Source organism: Xiphophorus hellerii, chromosome 23 (genome assembly GCF_003331165.1).
Source record: "Xiphophorus hellerii strain 12219 chromosome 23, Xiphophorus_hellerii-4.1, whole genome shotgun sequence".
Classification (NCBI taxonomy): domain Eukaryota; kingdom Metazoa; phylum Chordata; class Actinopteri; order Cyprinodontiformes; family Poeciliidae; genus Xiphophorus; species Xiphophorus hellerii.
The window spans coordinates 14222067-14243019 of NC_045694.1; the positions used below are offsets into that span (position 1 = coordinate 14222067).

Here is a 20953-nt window from a genome sequence, read left to right on the forward strand (position 1 = left end):
GATAAGAAGCAAAATCTTTGACATCTGTTGGTCTGGAAAGAATGACAAATAGTTATTTTAAGGATTCAGAAACCCAAACTCAGTGGTTCCCTCTCTGTAGTGTCAGACCTGCCAGTATTACTTCAATTACATCAAAGACTAAAAGAACCAAATATAAGAACTGAAACACTGCAGATGTCACTGACTTCTCCCAATGTTGTTGCTCTGGATTCAACAGTAAGGGAGAGATAAAAACAAAAATGACATCCATGTGAGAAGCCACTCCTGCCTGAAAGAACACAAAGGCCTGTCTCACATTTGCAGAAAAGCATCTTAACGTTCTCCAAGACTGTTTGGGGTTTAGTTTGAGGCAGCTTTCTTGTATTAAAACCTGGATAACTAGCCTTAACTAGTTAAATCATAAATTCTGCTTTCTACCAAAAAACATTCAGCCTTCAGTTTTTGACATTGAGCTTGAGTTCAGCTGGGCTAGAAAGCAGGACAATAATCCAAAGCACATCATCAAGTCCAACACTAATTGGCTCACAACAAACAAAATGAAGACTATGGAGCGGCCTAGTCAAAGTTCAAGCCTCAAATGTTAGATAGTGGTTCACCTTGCCAAAGGTGGCACAACCTGTTGGAAGATTTATGGGGTGATAACTTTTCATATAATGTCACATTTGTTTGAATAGGTTTTTCTTTTAACCAAGTACAAAAATTACATCATGATTTGAAACGATCTTTTCTATTTACCCATTTGATGATCTGAAATGTTTAAATGATAAAAGGAACATAAAAAATCAGCAAAAGGGTTTCAAAGATTGAAATAAATAAACTTTTCAATGGTCTGACGTATTGAGATGCAGCTGGATGCTGTGTGTGAATACATGAAAATTCATGTAAACAGTAAGCAATTTCCCGGAATAAATGTTTAAATGTTTTTCATAAGTGTAAAATCCCCAAAGTTAGACTGTCAGTAGCAGGTGGACAAGAAGATTCAGTTACGGCAGAAATAAAAATAAAACCAAAAGTGAAATTAAACTGTGGTATTACAGAACCAGTGGGTAATTCAAAGAAGCCTCTTGAAACTAAAAGCAAAAGGACACATGACTAACTGAAGCACAATGAGACCAGTGTGTATATTACTGAACAGATGTCCTAATCCCCATCGCAGAAACGTGATTCACAGCCCATAAAGATTCACAGCCCTGTAACAGAAAGGCAACGCAGCGATGCTAACTGTGAAACTGAAAGGAACAAACCTGAACCAATTCACAACATGGTGAAAAGATGCTTAAGGATCAGACACTAATCAAGACAATGCTTCCTACTGGGCTTGTGCTTGAAACAATAAAAGATATTGTGCTATATGGCAAATGTTTTATCATATAATACATCATATAATGCTATTTCTTACTAAAATAACAGACAAGTTAAGGCGTGTCTGACACTGTTTAATCAACAAATGGACTTTAACTAGTCAATATATTAACCACATAAAACATTATTGACTTGAATTTTAAAATGACGAATTTACTTTATTGGCTTAATTGGCACAACTTACGTCAGGTAGCAATATATTTTTCCTTCCTCAATCAGCCATTTATATATCAATTCACTGTATTTGTCTTTTATCTGCTGATGTAATGCTCGTCATAAAGTTATTAGGGACATGGCGTGTTGTTTTAATTATATGTTACCTCAGCCTGCCATACACCTGTGGTATACGGGATTTACTGCTTTGGTTCGTTGAGACTTTTATTGTGAAGTAACACTTCCGGTGATGGTGGTTCTTAACTGACAGCCGGGTGCTAAGAGAGAAGCTACTTTCAAAAGGTTTTTAACGGATTTTCCCATTCACGACCTCGGTGCATTTGACGGAAACTGTCAGCAGGGAGCCTGGTATTCACAGTGGGGTAACGGTGGCTTTGTTGAATTAAGTTAAAGTCAGCTGAGCGGAGCCCTGCCATTCATGAGTAAGGCTCTTCGTGGCCACTGGTAAGCTAACGAAGAGGAGGGTGGGGACTAAACTTGCAAGACCTCGCCCCAGTCGTTGTTTCACTCTCTTGCTCACAGACAGCTAATCTCCTGTCGGCGTGAGAGACCTCTCACGGCTTAATTAGACAACCAGTCAAGGGGAGACCCACACAGCTGTGTCTACTGAAGGGTAAAAACCAGCAACCATGTTCAGGAAGACCTTGAAGAAGGACCCCGAGCTGTTCCAGAACGTGTCGGAGGGGCTGCGGAAGCTTTACCGAACCAAACTGTTCCCGCTGGAGGACACGTATCGGTTCCACGACTTCCACTCCCCGGCGCTAGAAGATGCCGACTTCGACAACAAGCCAATGGTGCTCCTGGTTGGGCAGTACTCCACCGGTAAGACCACCTTCATCCGGCACCTCATGGAGCAGGACTTCCCCGGTATGCGCATTGGCCCCGAGCCCACCACGGACTCTTTCATCGCGGTGATGCACGGCGAGCAGGAAGGGGTGATCCCGGGTAATGCCCTGGTGGTGGACCCCAAGAAGCCCTTCCGCAAACTCAACGCTTTTGGAAACGCCTTTCTCAACAGGTAACAAACCCCCTGTGAACTTTAAAGTGCTCACTAAAAAACAAACTGATAGTACCTGAGTTTTTAGGTTATTCTTCGAAGGTGAGTGTTTTCACTACTTGGTGTAGGGAGCAGAAGTCTCATAAAGACATCATATGTGATTTAAACAACCCTCCTACAAGTCCTAACATGCACCACACCTTTTTTTCTTTCTTGGGCAAATTCACATTGTGGTGTTGAGCAATCTTCACTGAAGTGCCCCGAGTGTGAGAGGTCTCCTCCTTTCATCATCCTATAGGAATGCACGTTTAGTGTCAGTAGACAGGTGGAAGCGCCACCTGTGTGTGTGTGTGTTTATAGCAAAGAGAAAAGAAGGTACTTTCCAATGGTTTAATCAATTAAAGGAAGCTATTTTCCTTTCACTTGGGTCCAAATTCACATCACAGGTACACTCTTTTTTGTTTTAGGTATTTAAAAGTACTTTTCAAAATTCCTCTGGACAGATTTGATCCTGAAGAAACAGCATATTCCCTGGAACCTGGATAAATGTGAGCTATGCGGCTTGGCAGCATGCTGACCTTGTTGTGTCCTTTTAAGCCAGGGCCATAAGTTTCACGTCCTTCTGGCTGTATAAGTATTACAACACCAGCCAGCTCCTATAACTAAGCTCAGCAGTGTTTCAATGCAAGGTTGCATAGATGTCTTTAATTCAGTTGTTTGCCAAGAAAGTAATTCATTTGGCCAAATATCTAAGATCTATAAGAAAAAGTTCTTAGTTTTCCCCTTAAAGTTAAGATTATACCTGGTTTTAATATTCAAAATGAAGTGTGATTCCTGAACCTAATTCATCCCAAACTTTGAGAAAGTTTCACTGTGTTATAAACTTCTAAGCCAGTCTTAATTTTCTCTCAAATCCTGGTGAAGTATCCCATGTTTTACAAACGTCTGAATAAATGCTTCCTAGAAATTGCTGTTCATTTACTTTTCAAAATAAAACAGAAGATGAAACCAACCTCTTATAAGCTTTCTGTTTCTGTCCTATGAACTTACAGAGGGTTAGATGTTTTACTGTCTTATCTACAGTGCTGTGGTGTGAACTGTCAAGCAAACAGATGTTTCTTTCTTGTTCAGATTAATTTGGCTCATGGGAGGTCGTTCTGTGAGAGTGATTATCCAGATTGTTGGGACATTCCAGATCGCTTCCCGTAGAATTGTTGGAATGGATTTTCCCATCTTATGAATGACTTATGTCTTTCCTAAAGCTCAAATGAGTCAGAGGTATTTCCCAGGTCAGGTGTCTTTTTGAACATACTGACACAAATGAATATTACATATATTAGGAATGGTATTAAATAAAAACAGTGGTATGACTTAAGTTGAAGTGAAATCCAGAGACACTTGAAACTTCCCCCAGTTTTCCACTAGCTGTGTCAAATGAGCTCCTCCCAGTTGGGCTCGGAGAGCAAAGGTATGACTGCTTGCTTAAAGCTAAAACACCTGACCTTGTTATACAATGTCTGAATTTCTTATGAGCTCAGACATCCTATAACATGATGTCACTTCCTGGTTGAGCATGCGGGACTCTCCCATTCCATCTTCCAGATAATGTGAACTACAGAGAAATGTCCAGCTAAATAGATAGCCAGAATTCTGTGCAGTCTGGTTTTATTTAGTTATTGTAATCTTAATTTACTGTCGACATCAGATTGTTTGTTATGTTGCCATGAGTTGTAGTAAGATAAACACTCAAGTTGGGACTTGCTCAGTTGGGCCTCTTTCCTATTATCAATATCCTTTGACATTCCTTCCTGGAATTATGTGGAGTGTTGTTCTTATCTTCAATGGGAGCAAGCGTCTGCCAAGTAACCATCATTCATAATGAGGAAAGTGTAATAATTAGAATTCACATATCACTTTTAAAGAGTAGGAAATGTTGGTTTTTGTCGGACATTATTTATCGCTCAAACTTCATTAAAGACCAAAAAGGAAAGCAGATAAGACTTAATTTAAACAACAGCTTATTGTTTGTTGTCACATCATTTGTCAAGTTGTTGAGTCAAGTACTTTCACATTATGTAGCTTTATTGAGTTCAGTTTGCATCTCCGTCTCAGGCTCATAGGGGAATATTTGAAGCTGTGCTTAAGATAAATAAAATGTTTATTAAAAACTCTGCCATTATAGAGTTGTAGGTCTATTTTTGACTAATTGGACAACATACTTCTGATTCAGAACAGGAATTTACCTGACTCCTCAACTATGAAGCAGGATAACTCCAATTTGTGATTTATTTATGTTTTTCAAAATAATAAAGCCAGTTTTTATGTTTTAAAGCTGCAGTAGGTAACTCATGCAAAATATTTCTTGCATATTTGTTAAGACAGTCACTGTCCAGGTATAATATGAAGCAGATGAGCTGTGAAGAAAATTTGAGCTCCTCTATTTTCTCCCTGCCATCTGCAGAAATACTTCTGGTTGGTCAGAAACAACTGGAGGAGGGTCTGGGTGTTGTCAATCACCCTTATGCTGCTCACACCCTCATCCTTACACTCTGCTACGCTACAGCTTTTCCCCCACAACAGAGCCTGCTATGAATTCTAAGACTAGTTAGCATTCCTGTCACAGCTGCAGCAGACCAACAATCTTGAGCAGTGTGTACATGAGTGTGATTGACAGCACTAAGACCCTCCTCCTGGCCCTGATTGGTTTTCTTACTGAGTGATGTATTTCTGTAGAACCACAGGAGGGAGGCAGAGGAGCTCTGTTTAATTAAAATGTTTTTTTTTAATTTTTGTTCACAGATTATTTCTCATTAAAAGCTCCCAAAACAGAGTGGCAGTTTTAACATTTATGTAAACACATTTTTATAAAAGTTACTTTCTTGACCCTCGAGATCAATCAGTGCCCTTAGAACCACCCAGAAGTTGTTCCATTTAAATATTAGAAACAGTTTTTTCTTCAATAACCCATTGATTAGAAATTATTCTGTTGTCACTAAAACATGAAAATATTAGTTTTAAGGCCAGAGTGCATCAGAGTTTCCATATGGTGATTATTTTTACATCCACAGCAATCTTATCAAAAGCACATTGCAGCTAGAACACAAACTCTGAAACACAAACACATACTTTCTGATTAGAGGCTTCATTTTGTTTCAGGGTTTTAGGTTTTTGCAGTATTGTTGCGTCCATGGGGTATAATATTGCACACGTTAGTAACTGTAATCTACATTTAGTGTTTCAGCTGATCTGGACAAGTAGTACAAGTACATTTCACCTGAAATTTTCACTTGATTATGTTGCATCCAGCCAGCTGCTGTAGTCCTGCCATTTCTAAAATGTGGCAATAGAAAATCAAGATCAGACTCTTAATTGGTTGAGTTGATGAGATTGTGATGTCAGCCCTTCTGTGCAGCTTTTAACCATAGTTATTCAGTCTGCAGATTAGCCTTTAACTACCAGGCTCAGGTGGGTCCTACCTTCAGAGTAAGCAGTTATTTATGAAGAGCATAAACAGAAATCAGTCATGAGTTTCTCACACATTCAGCACCTGCTTTTGAGGAAACCTTATGTTGTTTCTCATTTGCTTTTTTTCAACCAAGTGTCCTCAGAATTAACTCGATAGTACTAATAAAACTTTTAGTGGTTTTATTAGAAGGCGTATGCCTTTTGGCTCTGATGTACTTTTTGTGCTGCTGCAGTCTGGGGGCCCCCGGTGTATTTCTGTGTTTTCTGTAAGCCGTTAGTCAGTAAAACTGGAGTCAGCAAAGCTTAGGTTCCGCTCTGGCCCACACTGTCCGGCTCCGTCCCGTCCTGTTGTTCCAGGGCGCTGACTTTGCTCTTTACTGAGTCCGGACCAGAGCCAAGCGAAGCCTCACGGTGTGCTTCAACAACACACTCAAGGTACCTGGAGATTTTTATAGACAACTGGAAACAAAAAAATCATGATTCAGATTTTTTTTTTTTGAAGGAAGAAATGTGGAAAATTGCGATTGGTCACGTTTCCAGTGTGAGTGACAGCCGGCTCGTTTCCTCTGCAATATGGGAAGTTGAAGTTACGATGAGAAAGAAGGCTGAAGGTCAGGAGGCATGTGTCATGACTGGAGGAGAAAATTCCAGATATGATGTTAAATGTTTTCCTTTGACCTCATCCTGAACTGTCCTAACAGTGATGATTGTTCTCCAGTCTTTATGATAAATTATCACACAGTAGATGAGTTCTTGTCTCTGTATCTGCACATTGTTTCTTACAATTTCAGCTCAACTTGATCCGAGCATTTTGTCCCGCGAAGCATAGCAGAGACAGTTAGATGGAAAACTTGAAAAATTTTCCAACTGAATGACATTTGATAAAAGATCTGAGGGAGAAGGAGAGGAGAAAACAGAACGGCTGCTATCTTTTCCTAGCAGTGTCACAGTAAGGTGATACCACTCTTCAGCTCTCAATGGAAGGAGTCATTTTCCTACCTTCTTGTTTTGTTTTTTTGCCTGGATCTTGGTCATTTTTTCCATTTCCATCTTGCATGTGGTGCAGGATCTCTGTTAGGGTTAGTAGTGCTTGTGTGGTTGGAGCAGGAATGTGAAAGCATGGTTTTCCCAGTCTTATGACCCGGTGCCTCTGAGCTCATGCTGTGAGTATCGGTTTTGTTTGGCTGAAGGGGCAGCAGAGTGAGACATAATACTCTCAACTATGGGGTGTCTTAACAATCTAACTCTTTGTCCTGAGTGGGTCTGTGTGTTTTGGTATTAAACAAGTCATCTTCTCCCACGCTTTGTGGCATGTGTGCGTCTGCTCTTCAGATTTCTGTTGGCGTGTGCGACTCCCCTTTAAGGTTTAAAGGCCTGTGAACATCCTGAGGCGCTCCACTGTTGTAAATCATGTTGATCTGGGAAGGAGTCAGGCCTACAATTTTAAGATTTATTGTTTGTTTTTCCAATAATTTCCATATTCATCTTCCTTACATCATCGTCTTTATGCTGTCGGAAAATCAGTAGCCATGTTGTCTCACTTTTGTTGTTGGAAAAATACACAAACGACAGTTAAAGTTTCAATGTGAGCTCAATTAACCGGTCAAGCTTGATTAATGTTTGTGTATTAGATCTGCACAGAGTCTTCACCGTTGAGTATACAAACATTACCTGCATCTTTACGACTGTTTATACCACTAAATACTTGTTTGTGTGCCCACACAGTTTGGAAAAGTCTGTTCAGATTGGATGATTATGGATGTTTCCATACAATTTGGATGAATTGTTTTTAAATTCACCCAAAACTGTAATGCAAGCTTTAGATGAATGTTGAAAAATTGTAATATAATCAGCATTGTAACATTTTTGTGGTTGCAGCTTTGGGGTGTGATGGTTTCTTAATTTTCTTCAGAAATTGATATAGTATAGCTGCGATTAGAAAAGTTAAACTTTCTCCTACGTTCAAAAAGAACTTTGAGTTTTAAACGCTAAATAATAAATCGCAAAATGTAACTTAATACTTATGATGTTGATGAAATAAAAATGTTTTTGCAAACCATTTTGCCAAAAATTAAACAAGAACAATTTTGTTCTGTAACGCTAAATAAGGGATTAATAATGACCTTTTAGAGAGCAAGAAGTGAATAGCTTCAGTTTGCTCATGAAAGCCAAGTTTGTGTTAAAACCTCACTCAACTGGTTTTCTCCTCTGCTAGCGCCCCTATCCCTCTGTCTGCTTTCGTTTTTGTCTCGCTCTAATTTACACTCGTTCTCTCTGTTCTTTGTTCCCCCTCCATCTAGATTCATGTGTGCCCAGATGCCCAATCCCGTTCTGGAAAGCATCAGCATCATTGATACTCCTGGAATCCTGTCTGGAGAAAAACAGAGGATAAGCAGAGGTCTGCTTCACACACACACACACACATACACACACACAAATTCACTTGTGTTAGTTGCACCACACCACACCCTCTGATCGAAAACCCCTAAGTGGTGAAAATATATAGTCTTGCACAAATGCAAAATAAACCAAGAGGAAGTAATGAGTTCAGATATAAAAAGAAAGCATCTACAGTATATATTTGTCGTCTTTTTCAAGTGTTTTGTTGCTCGCCGAGTGCTCCTGCACTGAAACTAGCAGTCTGCTCAGAGTGCTGTCAAACCTGTATTTAACTCCTCTGACGCCCAGGAGGCAAAGCATAACCAGTTCTTGCCAGTGTAGCAGAGAAGCACACAGCTCGACAGAAACAAGGAAAGGCCGTGTAACACTTTGAAGCTCATTTCCTGCCTTTCTGTGTGGAGGCTCCTACCGCATCTTCTGTATGTACCGTTATTAATGCTGCCCTTTCTTTAACCCACCAGGGAAAACCTCAGATTTTGATCCTCTTTGGTTATTTTTGTTTCTAGTAGCCCTGTGCTGTAATTTTTTATTTCCCAGTGGGCTGTTTGGTTAAAACATTTAATATTTTTTTGACTTGCTGCCACAACAGCCTGACCTTTAGGGTTATTAGGTCGTTGCTGCATATGTGCTTTTTAAAAAAAGCTTTTGGTGAGTTTACAAAACATGCAGAGAAGATGGGAATACCGCTGATCAAAGCTTCTGCTTTTTGTACCTGATTTATAGTTAGTTTATGAGGAAATGCACATACAAGCAGTGAGGCTTTGTTTTTGTTCCTTGGTTAAAGGAAGTGAAGTGAAATGGCAGAGTCCATTGGTCTGCTCTAAATGACTGTCTCTTATTTCACAGAGGAGGAAGCAACACACAAATAAAAAAATACCAAGTAGTTTAGGATTTCATTTTTTTAAGCTAAAGTCAATGCAAAACTAGTCATCTATAGTTTTTCATTTCTTTTTCAACCTCTAACCTGTTTTATTTGGCTTTGATATGATAGATCAACATATAGTCAATTATATAGTGGCATGAATAATGTACTTAGTCTTTCGAACTTTTTTAAATTACAAAAGTAAAGTGTTGTGTGTGTTTTAAAATGAGCCTTTCACAAGTTTACTTCAGAAGACACAATTTAACAAGCAGAATCTGAGGGAACGGCAGCATCATGGAGAAAATGATGCTGCAGTTCAAAGCACGATTTAGGTTATAAACTTGAGCCACTGTTGGGCCAGACAAAAGTTTTGTTTAGAGACTCAGCTGCGTGGCCCATTGTGTCTCTGGAGGAGCTGCAAAGATTCAAGAGGACAGCTTGCAATCCACAAATCTGGCCTTTATGTCAAGAAGAAAGTTATAAGAAGTTCTGTTTATAGTTTGCCATAAACTATGTCAACCACGAAGTAAACATGTTGAAGAAGATGCTCTGGCTCATTTTTTTTCTTCTTCTTCCTACCAAAACTTGAAGAATTTTGAAAAGATGAGCAAATCTTGTAGAGACATATTTCAAGAGAACAAATATGTTATGCTGATATATCCTCGTAAAATACATTCATATTTGTGGTTGTAACTTGACAAAAATGTAGAAAAGTTCAAAGGGTGTGAATACGTTCACAGCACACTATATTCAGACACTTCTACTTAAAGGTCACTTTGAATTAAAAATTCATTTTGAAGTTCTTAAAGGAGATGAATGTCGTGATAATGTTGCACACACCTCTCTCAAAAAGTTAGATATTTTTGGCTTTTGGATGAAACTTAAAGAAAATGTAAAAAAAATTATGTTATATCATGAAAGTTAAGGAAATCACCATTGTATATTTCTACTTATCTTGAAGCAGTGCATTGAAACAAAAGCAGAGGCGGGTGACTCTTCCAGTCTCTGTCTCTCTGTTTCAACCTTGACTCTGAGCCACTTCATCTGGGAACATCCGTGTCTGAAGCCTCGCCGTGCCGAGGTGCTGCTGATCAGATGTTGGGTGTCGCCTTCGTCTCCTGATGTCAAAATGTGAACATCATAAAGGTTGTTTAAATTCCAACTGATTGAACCAAGTATTTATTGATCGATTTGTGGATCACACACCTGTTATGAGTTTTGCAGTTTTAAGCTCCTTGTCAGAGAACTGAAACACCCAACGTGTTCATTCAGTAGTTCAGAGAAGGTCAAATTAAGGTCTCCTGTAAAGGTCGCAGTGCGTTTTAGGTTCATCCTGAAGTTTCACCCGAAAGCTGAAATTTCCCTAAAGTTTTGTGAGCAGTGTCTTTGTTTTGTTGCTATGACGAAGATGTCCGTAGTTGAAACGTATTGCAGGTGTTTGCATGAATGAAGAGGCCGGCCCAGGTTGAGGTGACCTTCTCTGACGGAGGAGCGGAGCAAATCCAAGGCTTCCTCCGTTTTGTTTCTCTTCATATACACTTGCACATTCCTACTCTCAGCCTTTTCTGAATGCACGCCATCCCGGACTCTGTATCTGTATAAACATGGATACAGTAGGGTAATCCAGACATACTGTACGGTCTGTGTCGAATAAAAACAGACCTGTGCAGCTCATCTGTGACGGGCACATGCTTGTCTGGACCTTTCTGCAGGAAACTTTACATCAGTTCTTGTTTGATGTGTTCCAGCAGTACTTCATTCTCAGTTCAAACCTGCTCATCTGAAGAAGCTTCAGTAAAACTCCCAAAGACAATGAAACTGTAAAATTCAACTCATGAATGCTTCCCTTCTGTTGAGAAACTGTGGGCTTTTTTGATTAGGCCAGCACGTACGCCTCTGTTCTTGTTCCTGACTAACCTATGAAGTTACTAAAGCTATAGTGAAACTGTGATTTTGCAGAACTATCTGTTGACTTTCCCATAGTTACCTCTGATTTGCCATTTACCAGTAGCACTTTAAATACCTTCTAAGGAAACAGTAGAGTTAGATATTCTGAGAAATCAAATCAAGATTTTCGAGGAAAAAGTGCCAATAATTAAGTGAGGACCCATAGGGTCTCTCAAATGTATTCACAGCCAACAAAAACTGGTCTTTCTAGTCGTTTACCGAACTCAACCAAAACTCTTTCTTTATAGTAAGCACACTAATTTGAAAGTAAAATTGATAAACGTCCTTCAAACTTTTATCCCCAAAGGTTCTCGAGCTGCAGCTCAGGAACCCCTGATGGAACTTGAGTTGCCTTTTAGTCGGTGGTTTTAATGCGATGTATATGAACAATTTGGAGAATTATGCTGTTTCACTTGATCTTTTAAAGTCAAAACTTGAATCTGAGAACAATATCACACAGAAATCAACTCAACAGCTTCCCAGGTCCAGCCAGTTGTTTCTTGCTCAATGATGTGGTTAGCAACCAAAGTAACTGCTGCCAGCAATGATGATGCATTTTTCTACACTCAGTTCTTTTGAACACTGTGGCCACATCATCATTTAAGAGGCTCTGTAGTAAGGCTCCAGTTTCTACTCTATGGTCTACGGAAAAATAAGTAAGGGAAGTTATGTTAAGCCAGCAATGCAATAAAAGTTCAGTAAAATGCTGGATCTACATAAAAGGAAAAGAACAGCAACATGTGCATTTGGTTATGGTTTGAAAAACTGTATTGCCTGTACAAGATTTAGGGCTGCACAGTTTTAGCATCTATATCAAGCTACAACCATAATGTTAATGAATGATTATCTCATAATTGTGTTCTTTTTATGAATGAATTTCTGAATGTCCCCACATCTCTTTGTGAGCGTTCACATTTCATCACTAAAAATACATGAAGTTTGGACATCAAGAGCCATGAAAACTATAGTCCAACAATACAGAGTCATTACTGGCAGTAAATGGCACTTGAGATGAGCAAATATTGCATCCCAGCGGTTCTTTGTGATTGCACTGTTGCACAAATCAGTATCAGGATCAATACACAAATATTGTGCTGCTCTGGAAAAATGTTCCGTGATGCAAACAAATCAAAGTGCAACTGAATATTTTTTTTTAATCTAAGAACTTTTCAATGCAATGCGGCCATATTTGATTCGGACGTCCACTTTGGTATGAAACTTCAGACTTTGCCAGTTCTAAATCAGCCTGAGAGACTATAATAGTGGACTATGATTAAAATATGGAAAATCCCTTTAAGTGGCCAGTTGTGAAAGTGAAACATCTTGTGGTAGGCGGCACAATTTTGTACATGGAAAAAGCTGAGCGCGAAACGACCAAAACTGCAAAGCTAAGAAATGACCATCACTCAAAATTAAACAACAATCTGAAAAGTCAAGCTCTGCTGCAGGACTGTTTTAAAATGCCATAATAAGAGCTAGTTGGACAACTTGGTTTTTCCTGAGAAGGGACTTGCTGTAAATTAGAGAACCATTGTCTTAAACAGGGAGTTGTTCTAAACGTTCACATAGATGCTCGCTGATCTTTATTTGGTTCTCTGTTCATGTTTGTCTTGGGTTTCTGGCTTTATCTCGTCGTGTCCCTGCAGGACGGCGGAGGCCTCTCAGCTGTTGATGCTATGCACTAGAAGTCAGTCTGGGCCTCAGCAGATGTCTGTGTGTCTGATTCTCTGAAGTGGGTTTCAAATCCAGCTCACGAGGGAATGAACATTGGACCAGCAGCCTTCTGGGCTTTTGGACTTCAGACACTCCCATTCATTTCCCTCAGTGGGCATGCAACCTCAGACTCTTTTGTGCTCAAAGTGCAGCTGCCTCCTATGTTGCTCTCCTCTATTTACACTTCCCTCATACTTTCACTTTCACTCGCCCCCATCTAGCCCTCTGCAGTCTTTCCCCTCTCCTCTGTCTTTATCTTCGTCTCTCTTGCGGTATATTCAGACGGGGACAAAGGAAGCCATGTTGGAATGTATGTGCAGCAGATCTGGCGGCATTTGAACCGCAGCTGAGATGAGTTTTTACACCAGCTGCATATTTCTCCGATCAGATGATACACAGACACTAATCAAAACCACAACTCCTGACTTTCTCTCTGCTGCCTCTTGCTCTGCTTTGAATGTTAACTTTGTAGTTGCATTTATCCCCTCCGTGGCATTTTGATCTCAGCAGCTCATGCTTATTATTATTATTATTATTTTTATTACATGCTAACGTTTTTAGGCATACTAGAGAGCTCTGTTTCAGAACATGCTGTTCATTAACAAGTCAGATTGTCCTAAAGGCTCCTGACAGTCTGTACCTTGATAGACCTGCTCTGTAAACTTAAAACACCTGGTTAAATGTTAACTGAGTAAGAAACGACGCCTTTTGAAAGTCTTTTCTAAACATCACTTGAGCAACATGACATTGAATTGGAATACATTTGAACTATTTCACTTTATCAAGATCACATGTGACAGACAAAAGATGTTCACACTTTGAACTTCTTACGAACAAATGTTCAATTATATCTAAAAGTTTGCCTTAAAACTAGCCATACCAACACAAGGTCATCTGGCTAACAGACTGACAGATTATGGAGAGCATAAGTTTATTTTTTTAACATAAAATCAGTTCCATCTGACTATTGGTAATTATATTATAGATATCTAAAAAAGACACTTTGACTATCCTGAATTTTAATTCAAGATAAATTAAACCTAATTAAAGATGGCTTTCATTCATTTTGAGATATATTAACAGGAATTGTGACTAATCTAAATTATAGTTCCAGATATCTCTAAATTAGTAATTTAATTTGGACTGGTCAAATCTGTAGATCTCCTGTCTAAAAATAGACTTTAGATTTTGTATCATACCTTTAATTAGAATGATAACTAGTCATTTACTTTGACTAAGTCATCACTGTTATATGAAATATGTTTTAGTCAGTAATTGCAGTTATCTTGAATTAAGATTTCCATAGAAAATGATGGTAAATCTGACATCATCTGTACTAGTGAGAACGTAATTGGATATCTTAATTTACTAAAACGTCAAGTCATACACCAGTTTCAGGTATGTGGAACGTAAGTGTGGTAAAAGCGATTTTATGTGAAAGCAGCCTTCCATAGAAAAGCAGATAAGAGGCTCATAACTCTGGTCAGCAGTTCAGGTTGGAGAATATACATTTATGTAAAAATAGCGAGACAAACGTTTTTGTTAAAGGCAAACATTAAGAAGTCCTGTTTTCATTTAGCACACAACAAGTCAGTGAAAGAAGATGCTGTGATTAGAGGAGACTAAAATTATTATTTTTGAGCTGGATCCAGAATGTTGTGTGGAGTGAAATGAACACTGCACATCATCCTGAACACGCTGTTCCCTCTTTGAAACATGGTGGTAGCAGTATCATGCTGGGAGCTGATGCTTTTCTTTCAGATAAGTGAAGCTGACCTGAATAGGGACAGAGTTGAGGCTGAGGCAGTAGTTCCTCTTCCAGCAGCACAATGGCTGAACATACAGCCGAAGCAACAATGGAGAGAACTTGATCAAAGCATATTCATGTGTTAGAGAGGCCTCACTGAACCTAAACTATGTGGCAAAGAAGAATGGGCTGAGATTTCAGTCTCTAGGTGTAAAGCTGTTAAACGCATACCTCAGAAGCAGAGAAAGTTGGGTCTACGACGCAAAATAAACGGCTCACCCTCGCTGCTCCTCTTCTCTCCAGGTTACGACTTTGCGGCAGTGCTCGAGTGGTTCGCTGAGCGCGTGGACCGCATCATCTTGCTGTTCGACGCCCACAAGCTGGACATCTCTGACGAGTTCTCCGAGGTGATCCGAGCCCTCAAGAACCACGAGGACAAGATGCGCGTGGTGCTGAACAAGGCTGATCAGATCAGCACTCAGCAGCTGATGAGGGTCTACGGAGCGCTGATGTGGTCACTGGGAAAAATTATCAACACACCTGAGGTAAAGATTTTATTTAACCTGAATCAAATTCCTAAGCTTGGTCATTTTGCAGGGATATTGTTAAATTGTCAGTTTACTTTCCACTGAAACTACAAAATGACATCTTCTACATGGACTAATTAGCAGTTTGACAGACTCTGAGCTTTAGTAAATATTTCAGTGGAAAATTTCTGACCACCTTCGGCAGGCCTGGACAAACATTGTTTCCAGTAAAGCAGATGAGTAAATCAGTGTTTTCTGACATCTTTGATTTATCCTTTTGTGACATTCACACCCTGACCGTATTGAAAGCGAAAAATGGTTTTAATTCCACCTTTTTCAAATCCCATGTCATATCATGTGACACAGCCTTATGGTTCTTCCTGACTGTTGGGTTAATGTTTGATCCAGAGCCGTATTCATCACCCAGAGAAACCTTTGGATCCTGCTGATCATTATTCATTGACTTTCATTCAGAGTTGCATTGAGGAGGTTTAAACAGGAAATGAACCACAAAACGCCCATTCTATCATTTTATTTTTGCTTCACTGACACCACATTGTGTCACATCCTATTTGCACTTTTTGTGCAAAAACTGTTCCGCTGCCATGTTTGTGACCTCTGATCAAATGTCCTCAGATAAGAGTAACTGGAGGGAAATGGTGATTTTTAACCTGTAGGAACTTTATTTCAGGTGGTCCGTGTGTACATCGGGTCATTCTGGGCTCAGCCGCTGCTGGTTCCTGATAACAGGAAGCTGTTTGAGGCCGAGGAGCAGGACCTGTTCTTGGACATCCAGTCTTTGCCACGCAACGCTGCTCTGCGTAAACTGAATGATCTCATCAAAAGGGCACGTCTTGCTAAGGTTGGTATCAACAAGATCAGAGGGACTGAGTAACACCAGCAAACCAATCTAATGTTGGGTCAAACTCTCACCATATTAGCACAAAATATTGAACAAAAATAACAGGATCTGGTTGCTTTTGGTTGAAACATAATTCCAGCTCTTAGCTTACTGTGGTTTTAATACATTATTAATTAGTAAGAGTGATTGGTGGCGCTCCTTCAGTTGCCACGCCTTAGCAGAATTGGTCATAAACCACAAGCAAAAAGGAAATAAGGTATTTTTGAACCATTGGGATTTCTATCAAGTCTGTTTCTTAGGATTGTTTCATTTCTTTAACAACCAAGGAGGGATGGAGTTTGATTGGACTGAAATTAGTACCACACTTTTATTTTATTTATACAAATGTGACATATATTGTAATTGTTTTCATTAAGCACAGAAAACACTCCATTAATACTAAATTAAAATCCTGAATAATCATTGGAGTACTGTAAAAATTGTAACAATTTCTATTCAATACAGACTTTTAAGAAAAATATCTAAAACACTTACTAACACAATTTCAGCAAAATATTGATTAGTCAGGCTAATCAACTCTAGGTCTTAGCTTGCAGCTACATTATAGTCACAGTAATTTTTCTTTTGCTTGATCATTCTTTATTTTAATGATTTGAAACATTTTTACATAGTCTTGTCTTGTTTAAGGGAAAAGTGTGACTGCAAGTGAGAACTGTTCAGTTTTGCAGCTTTATTGTTGTTTTTTAAGAGGTGTCGATTGTGAGCATATTGCTGAAAAGAAATATCACCACTGCTGCAAGAAAACACAATGCCACATTGTCCATCTCAGTGTGGCACAGTAATCATGAAACTCAGCTGGACTCATGACCAAAATTACCTCAAGTTGACTTAACCTGATTGATAAAAGTGTTGGAAGATCACCGCTATCAGAAAGGTGTGTCTAATCCTCCAGTCTTATTGCTCATTTTATTGTCTTTCTAATTCTCTTGCACCATATAAATGTTTTCTCCACCCATGGCAAAGTTGTTACACAGAAAGCCGTCACTGTTGTGCAACTTGGAAGCTTTTTGTCATCAACCACAAACAAAAAGAAATACAACAGGCAATGGAAGCCTTATTTAAATAGCACATTTCACTCAAAAGACAACTCAAAGTGTTTCTACATAGAAATTAATAGCAACATGAACACTGATTTTGGTCAACCAGAATAAAAAAATCTGAAGTGTACTGTGTCATTTTTGACCTGCCTATTTGGGCCAGATCTGATTCTCATTTAAAAGTGCAAAAACAAGAAGATATTTTTTTGCCTTCTTAATTATTTATATTAAGGTCAGAGGCGAAGTCTGGCTAATCAGGCGGAGCAGTCACGCTAAAACTGAGGTTTACTTTTATTTTCAAATAGTGACAATTTAAGGGTTCTATCACTACAAGATAGAACACGGCTGAAAGCACGGCTGGGATTAATGGCCAGCTCTTCATGTAATTCTGAGATTTCTAAAAGGAAACTAATGTTTTCAAATTCAGGATGTTCTTGACAGATAAAGGTTGAATGAAGGCCTGTCACAATAACAAATTTTCCTAAACCATAAATTGTCCCAGATGTTAACAATGCTGTTTTATAATGTTGCATTCAAGTAATATTTTGGTAATGGCACGATAGTGTAAATACACCCTGCAAAAGATCAAACTTTAATTTCTAATGAACTTTGGAACCGGAAGAAATTTTAAATATGCAAAATAAACATTTTTAGATTGTATGCTAAAACCATTTTCTTTTCAATTGTTGTCTTCCAGGTGCAGGCCTACATCATCAGCTCCCTGAAAAAGGAGATGCCCAGCAGTGTTCGGGAAAGACTCCAAGAAGAAGGAGCTGATCGCCAATCTGGGAGAGATCTACCAGAAAATCGAGAAGGAGCACCAGATCTCACCTGGAGACTTCCCCAACCTTGCAAAGATGCAGGTGAGAGAGAAAAAGAAGTGTGGGAGCAAGCAAAGGGTGCGTTCACATCAACCCTGTTTAGTTCACATTAGTCCAACTCTAATTCGTTTGCCTAGAAAGTTCGATTGGGGAGGTGTGGATGTGCAATCGAACTCTGGTCTGTCTAAAAATCTCTCTCAGTTCACTTGAAGTGAACTCTGGTGCTGTTCCAATGCAAGCAGACTGGAGGAGCTAATTATAGTCCAGGGCATGCTGGGTAAATACAATCAAAACGTGAGTCTAGCAAGAAAAATGGCTTGTGGTCTTTTACCATAGTCAAAATAGAAATACTAAAGCTGCTAAAATTTGACACCATTCCATTTTTGTTTACATTTAGCGAAGAAGAAAGTTGTGCTCATGAGTTTTCTTGTTTTCTTCAGTAGTTCTTGGTTTGGGACAGAGCAGTGTGAAGGCGAACCACACCAGCTAAAAATGTAACAAAAGTTACAAATTTGGTCCCCAACCAAACCGACTCTACTGGACTAACAGGTGTGAAAACACCCTTAGCCACAGACTCATTTAAATTGTGTGCTGCATACGGAGTAGAAAAAAACCTATAGAGTACAATGACCTCCGAACCTTTACTCTTCACATCTCTGCCCTGGTTTCCTGCCACTGCCCTCCAGGAAGGACCAGGATGGGGATGGGATTTATTTTTCCTGGTTTCTCAGGAAATCCTGCTTCTTGCTCACTGCTTCCATTGGTCACTCTTGAAGACTGATCTATTTCTATCTTCAATTCCTGTTTTGTTTCCTTTCAGGAGCTGCTGAACGGCCAGGACTTCACCAAGTTTGCGTCGCTGAAGCCCAAACTGCTCGAGTCCGTGGAGGACATGCTGGCCAACGACATCGCCCGCCTCATGGCGATGGTGCGCCAGGAGGAGTCTGCTATGCCGAGCCAGACCGTCAAGGGTGGAGCGTTTGAGGGAACCATGACCGGTCCGTTTGGCCACGGTTACGGTGAGGGTGCCAGCGAAGGCATCGACGAGCTGGAGTGGGTGGTGGGGCGCGACAAGCCTACGTACGATGAGATCTTCTACACCCTCTCTCCCATCAACGGCAAAGTGTCCGGTGCAGCTGCCAAGAAGGAGATGCTGAAGTCCAAGCTGCCCAACACGGTTCTGGGAAAGATCTGGAAGCTGGCCGACGTGGATAAAGATGGCTACCTCGACGATGAGGAGTTTGCCCTGGCCAATCACTTGATCAAGGTGAAGCTGGAGGGTCACGAGCTGCCGGCTGCGCTGCCCGAGCACCTCGTGCCTCCGTCCAAACGCGCAGGGACTTCGCTGCAAGATTAAGGAGGTGGGCCGCGTCAACACTCATGTTCAGGACTCTCAGTGCCAAACGTTCAACCACGAGCATGAACAGCTTCGTCCTCCATCATGCTGCGAGTCCCCCAGGCTTCCTGATGCACCGGGACGAGGCGGCTTTTCACCAGAGAGAGACTGGAGTGTTTCTGGAGGGGGGAGGGAGATATTCAGATTTATATTTTGTGAGGTGATGAAAGGACAGAATGGGTTTATGGAGTCAAGGGCCTGAATGTGGATTCATGAATCCTGTGTAAACATGTCTAATAAGTATACAGTCCTATTATAGTAAGTTGATCCAAAGATATATAGTTTTGTTTTTCCATTTGGAGAGAGAGAAAGAGGAAATGAATTGAAACAGCTGTTAGAATTACTTTATATTTTTGTATTTCCTGACTGTTAAACTTTTACTCTTTCCAAATGCTTCCCCTTTTGTTATTTTGCCAGATGAATGACAAGGAGTTCTGTACTGTGAGACTTGTGCTTCCTGAAGACACACTGATTTACGGCGTGTTAGAAGAAAGCCTTATTCAAAGCCTTTAAAGCTAAGAGATATTAAAAAAATAAATATTTGCTGAAAAAACTTGAACTGAGTCACGGTTTTTGTGCTTTTTGTGCTTTTAATTTGTTGCTGAGGTGTTTGTGTGTTCGTTTGCCCCCTGCAGGCCAGAAAGCCAAAAGATAGCCAGAGGAGGACGTATAAGGTCATCTAACCATGAAGTTACTTCTGGCCGCATATTTCTGAACCAGTGGAAACAGGCGGACACTTGACCTCCTCTAGCGGAGTCTGAGGACGCATGGAGATGATTTAGAAAATTTCAGTCCGAGCGCAGACTGAACAGCACTAAGAATAAACAGAACCGGAAGTGCACCCTGTAAAAGTCTGATATTCATTCATCTTTTGACTCCGAGTGCTGCCGGATGATTGTTTAGCCATGTAAACACACCAGTGAGGTTGTTCTCCCTCCACTGTGGCGTGGGGCTGAATCACGGCTGAGAGCGTCAGTTTCCGCCTTATAACACAATGCTACGTTTCAGATGTCCTACTCACGGTCACGCATTTCTGCTTCACAAATGCCCAGTTTGCTCCAGCGTCACTCAAGGCTGTCGGCTTCACATGGTGGTCAGGTTTCATCCGTAAGAGTACAGAAGCGCCCTCTTGTGTTTCGGCATGGTTATTACAGGACACCATCATTTTCCTTTAAGGAATCACTTGAACAAATGTATTATTTTAGATCTATTTAGGGTAGAATATACCCAAATCGTTTTGGCTATGTATTTATTTGGAGTTCACTCATACCAACATGTCAACACCCAGATCCTTTATAATCTTCCCTAAGTTACTCTGTATTAGTATGTATAATGTAATGACATTCATGCTAATATTTAATTTATTTTAATAACAAGTATAAATTATCTATCTAACTCTTTTTTGTTGTTGTTGTTTTCACTTTTTCCCTCAGAATTAAATCCCGACTGTCAGTGGAAAGCAGGTCCACTCCTCTGCCGGGTTCTCCGGTCCACAGTCTGGTCCACTCAGTCGGTTCTGGGCGGTTGGTCGTCCTGTAATCTGCCTCTGACTCCAACCAGCTCCCACCTGAACGGCTCCTGCC

General features: G+C 40.1%; 1 protein-coding gene across 1 annotated transcript; it reads left to right on the top strand.

Annotated features, from left to right (window-relative positions):
* Positions 1-1751: 1751 nt before the first annotated feature.
* Positions 1752-19929, top strand: ehd1a (EH-domain containing 1a). Its single transcript, XM_032554999.1, is given in 7 exon segments — positions 1752-2554; positions 8299-8396; positions 14971-15212; positions 15886-16056; positions 17851-17895; positions 17897-18016; positions 18795-19929. Coding segments are annotated over 7 exon segments (1602 nt in total). The 5' UTR covers positions 1752-2165; the 3' UTR covers positions 19332-19929.
* The last annotated feature ends 1024 nt before the right edge of the window (positions 19930-20953 follow it).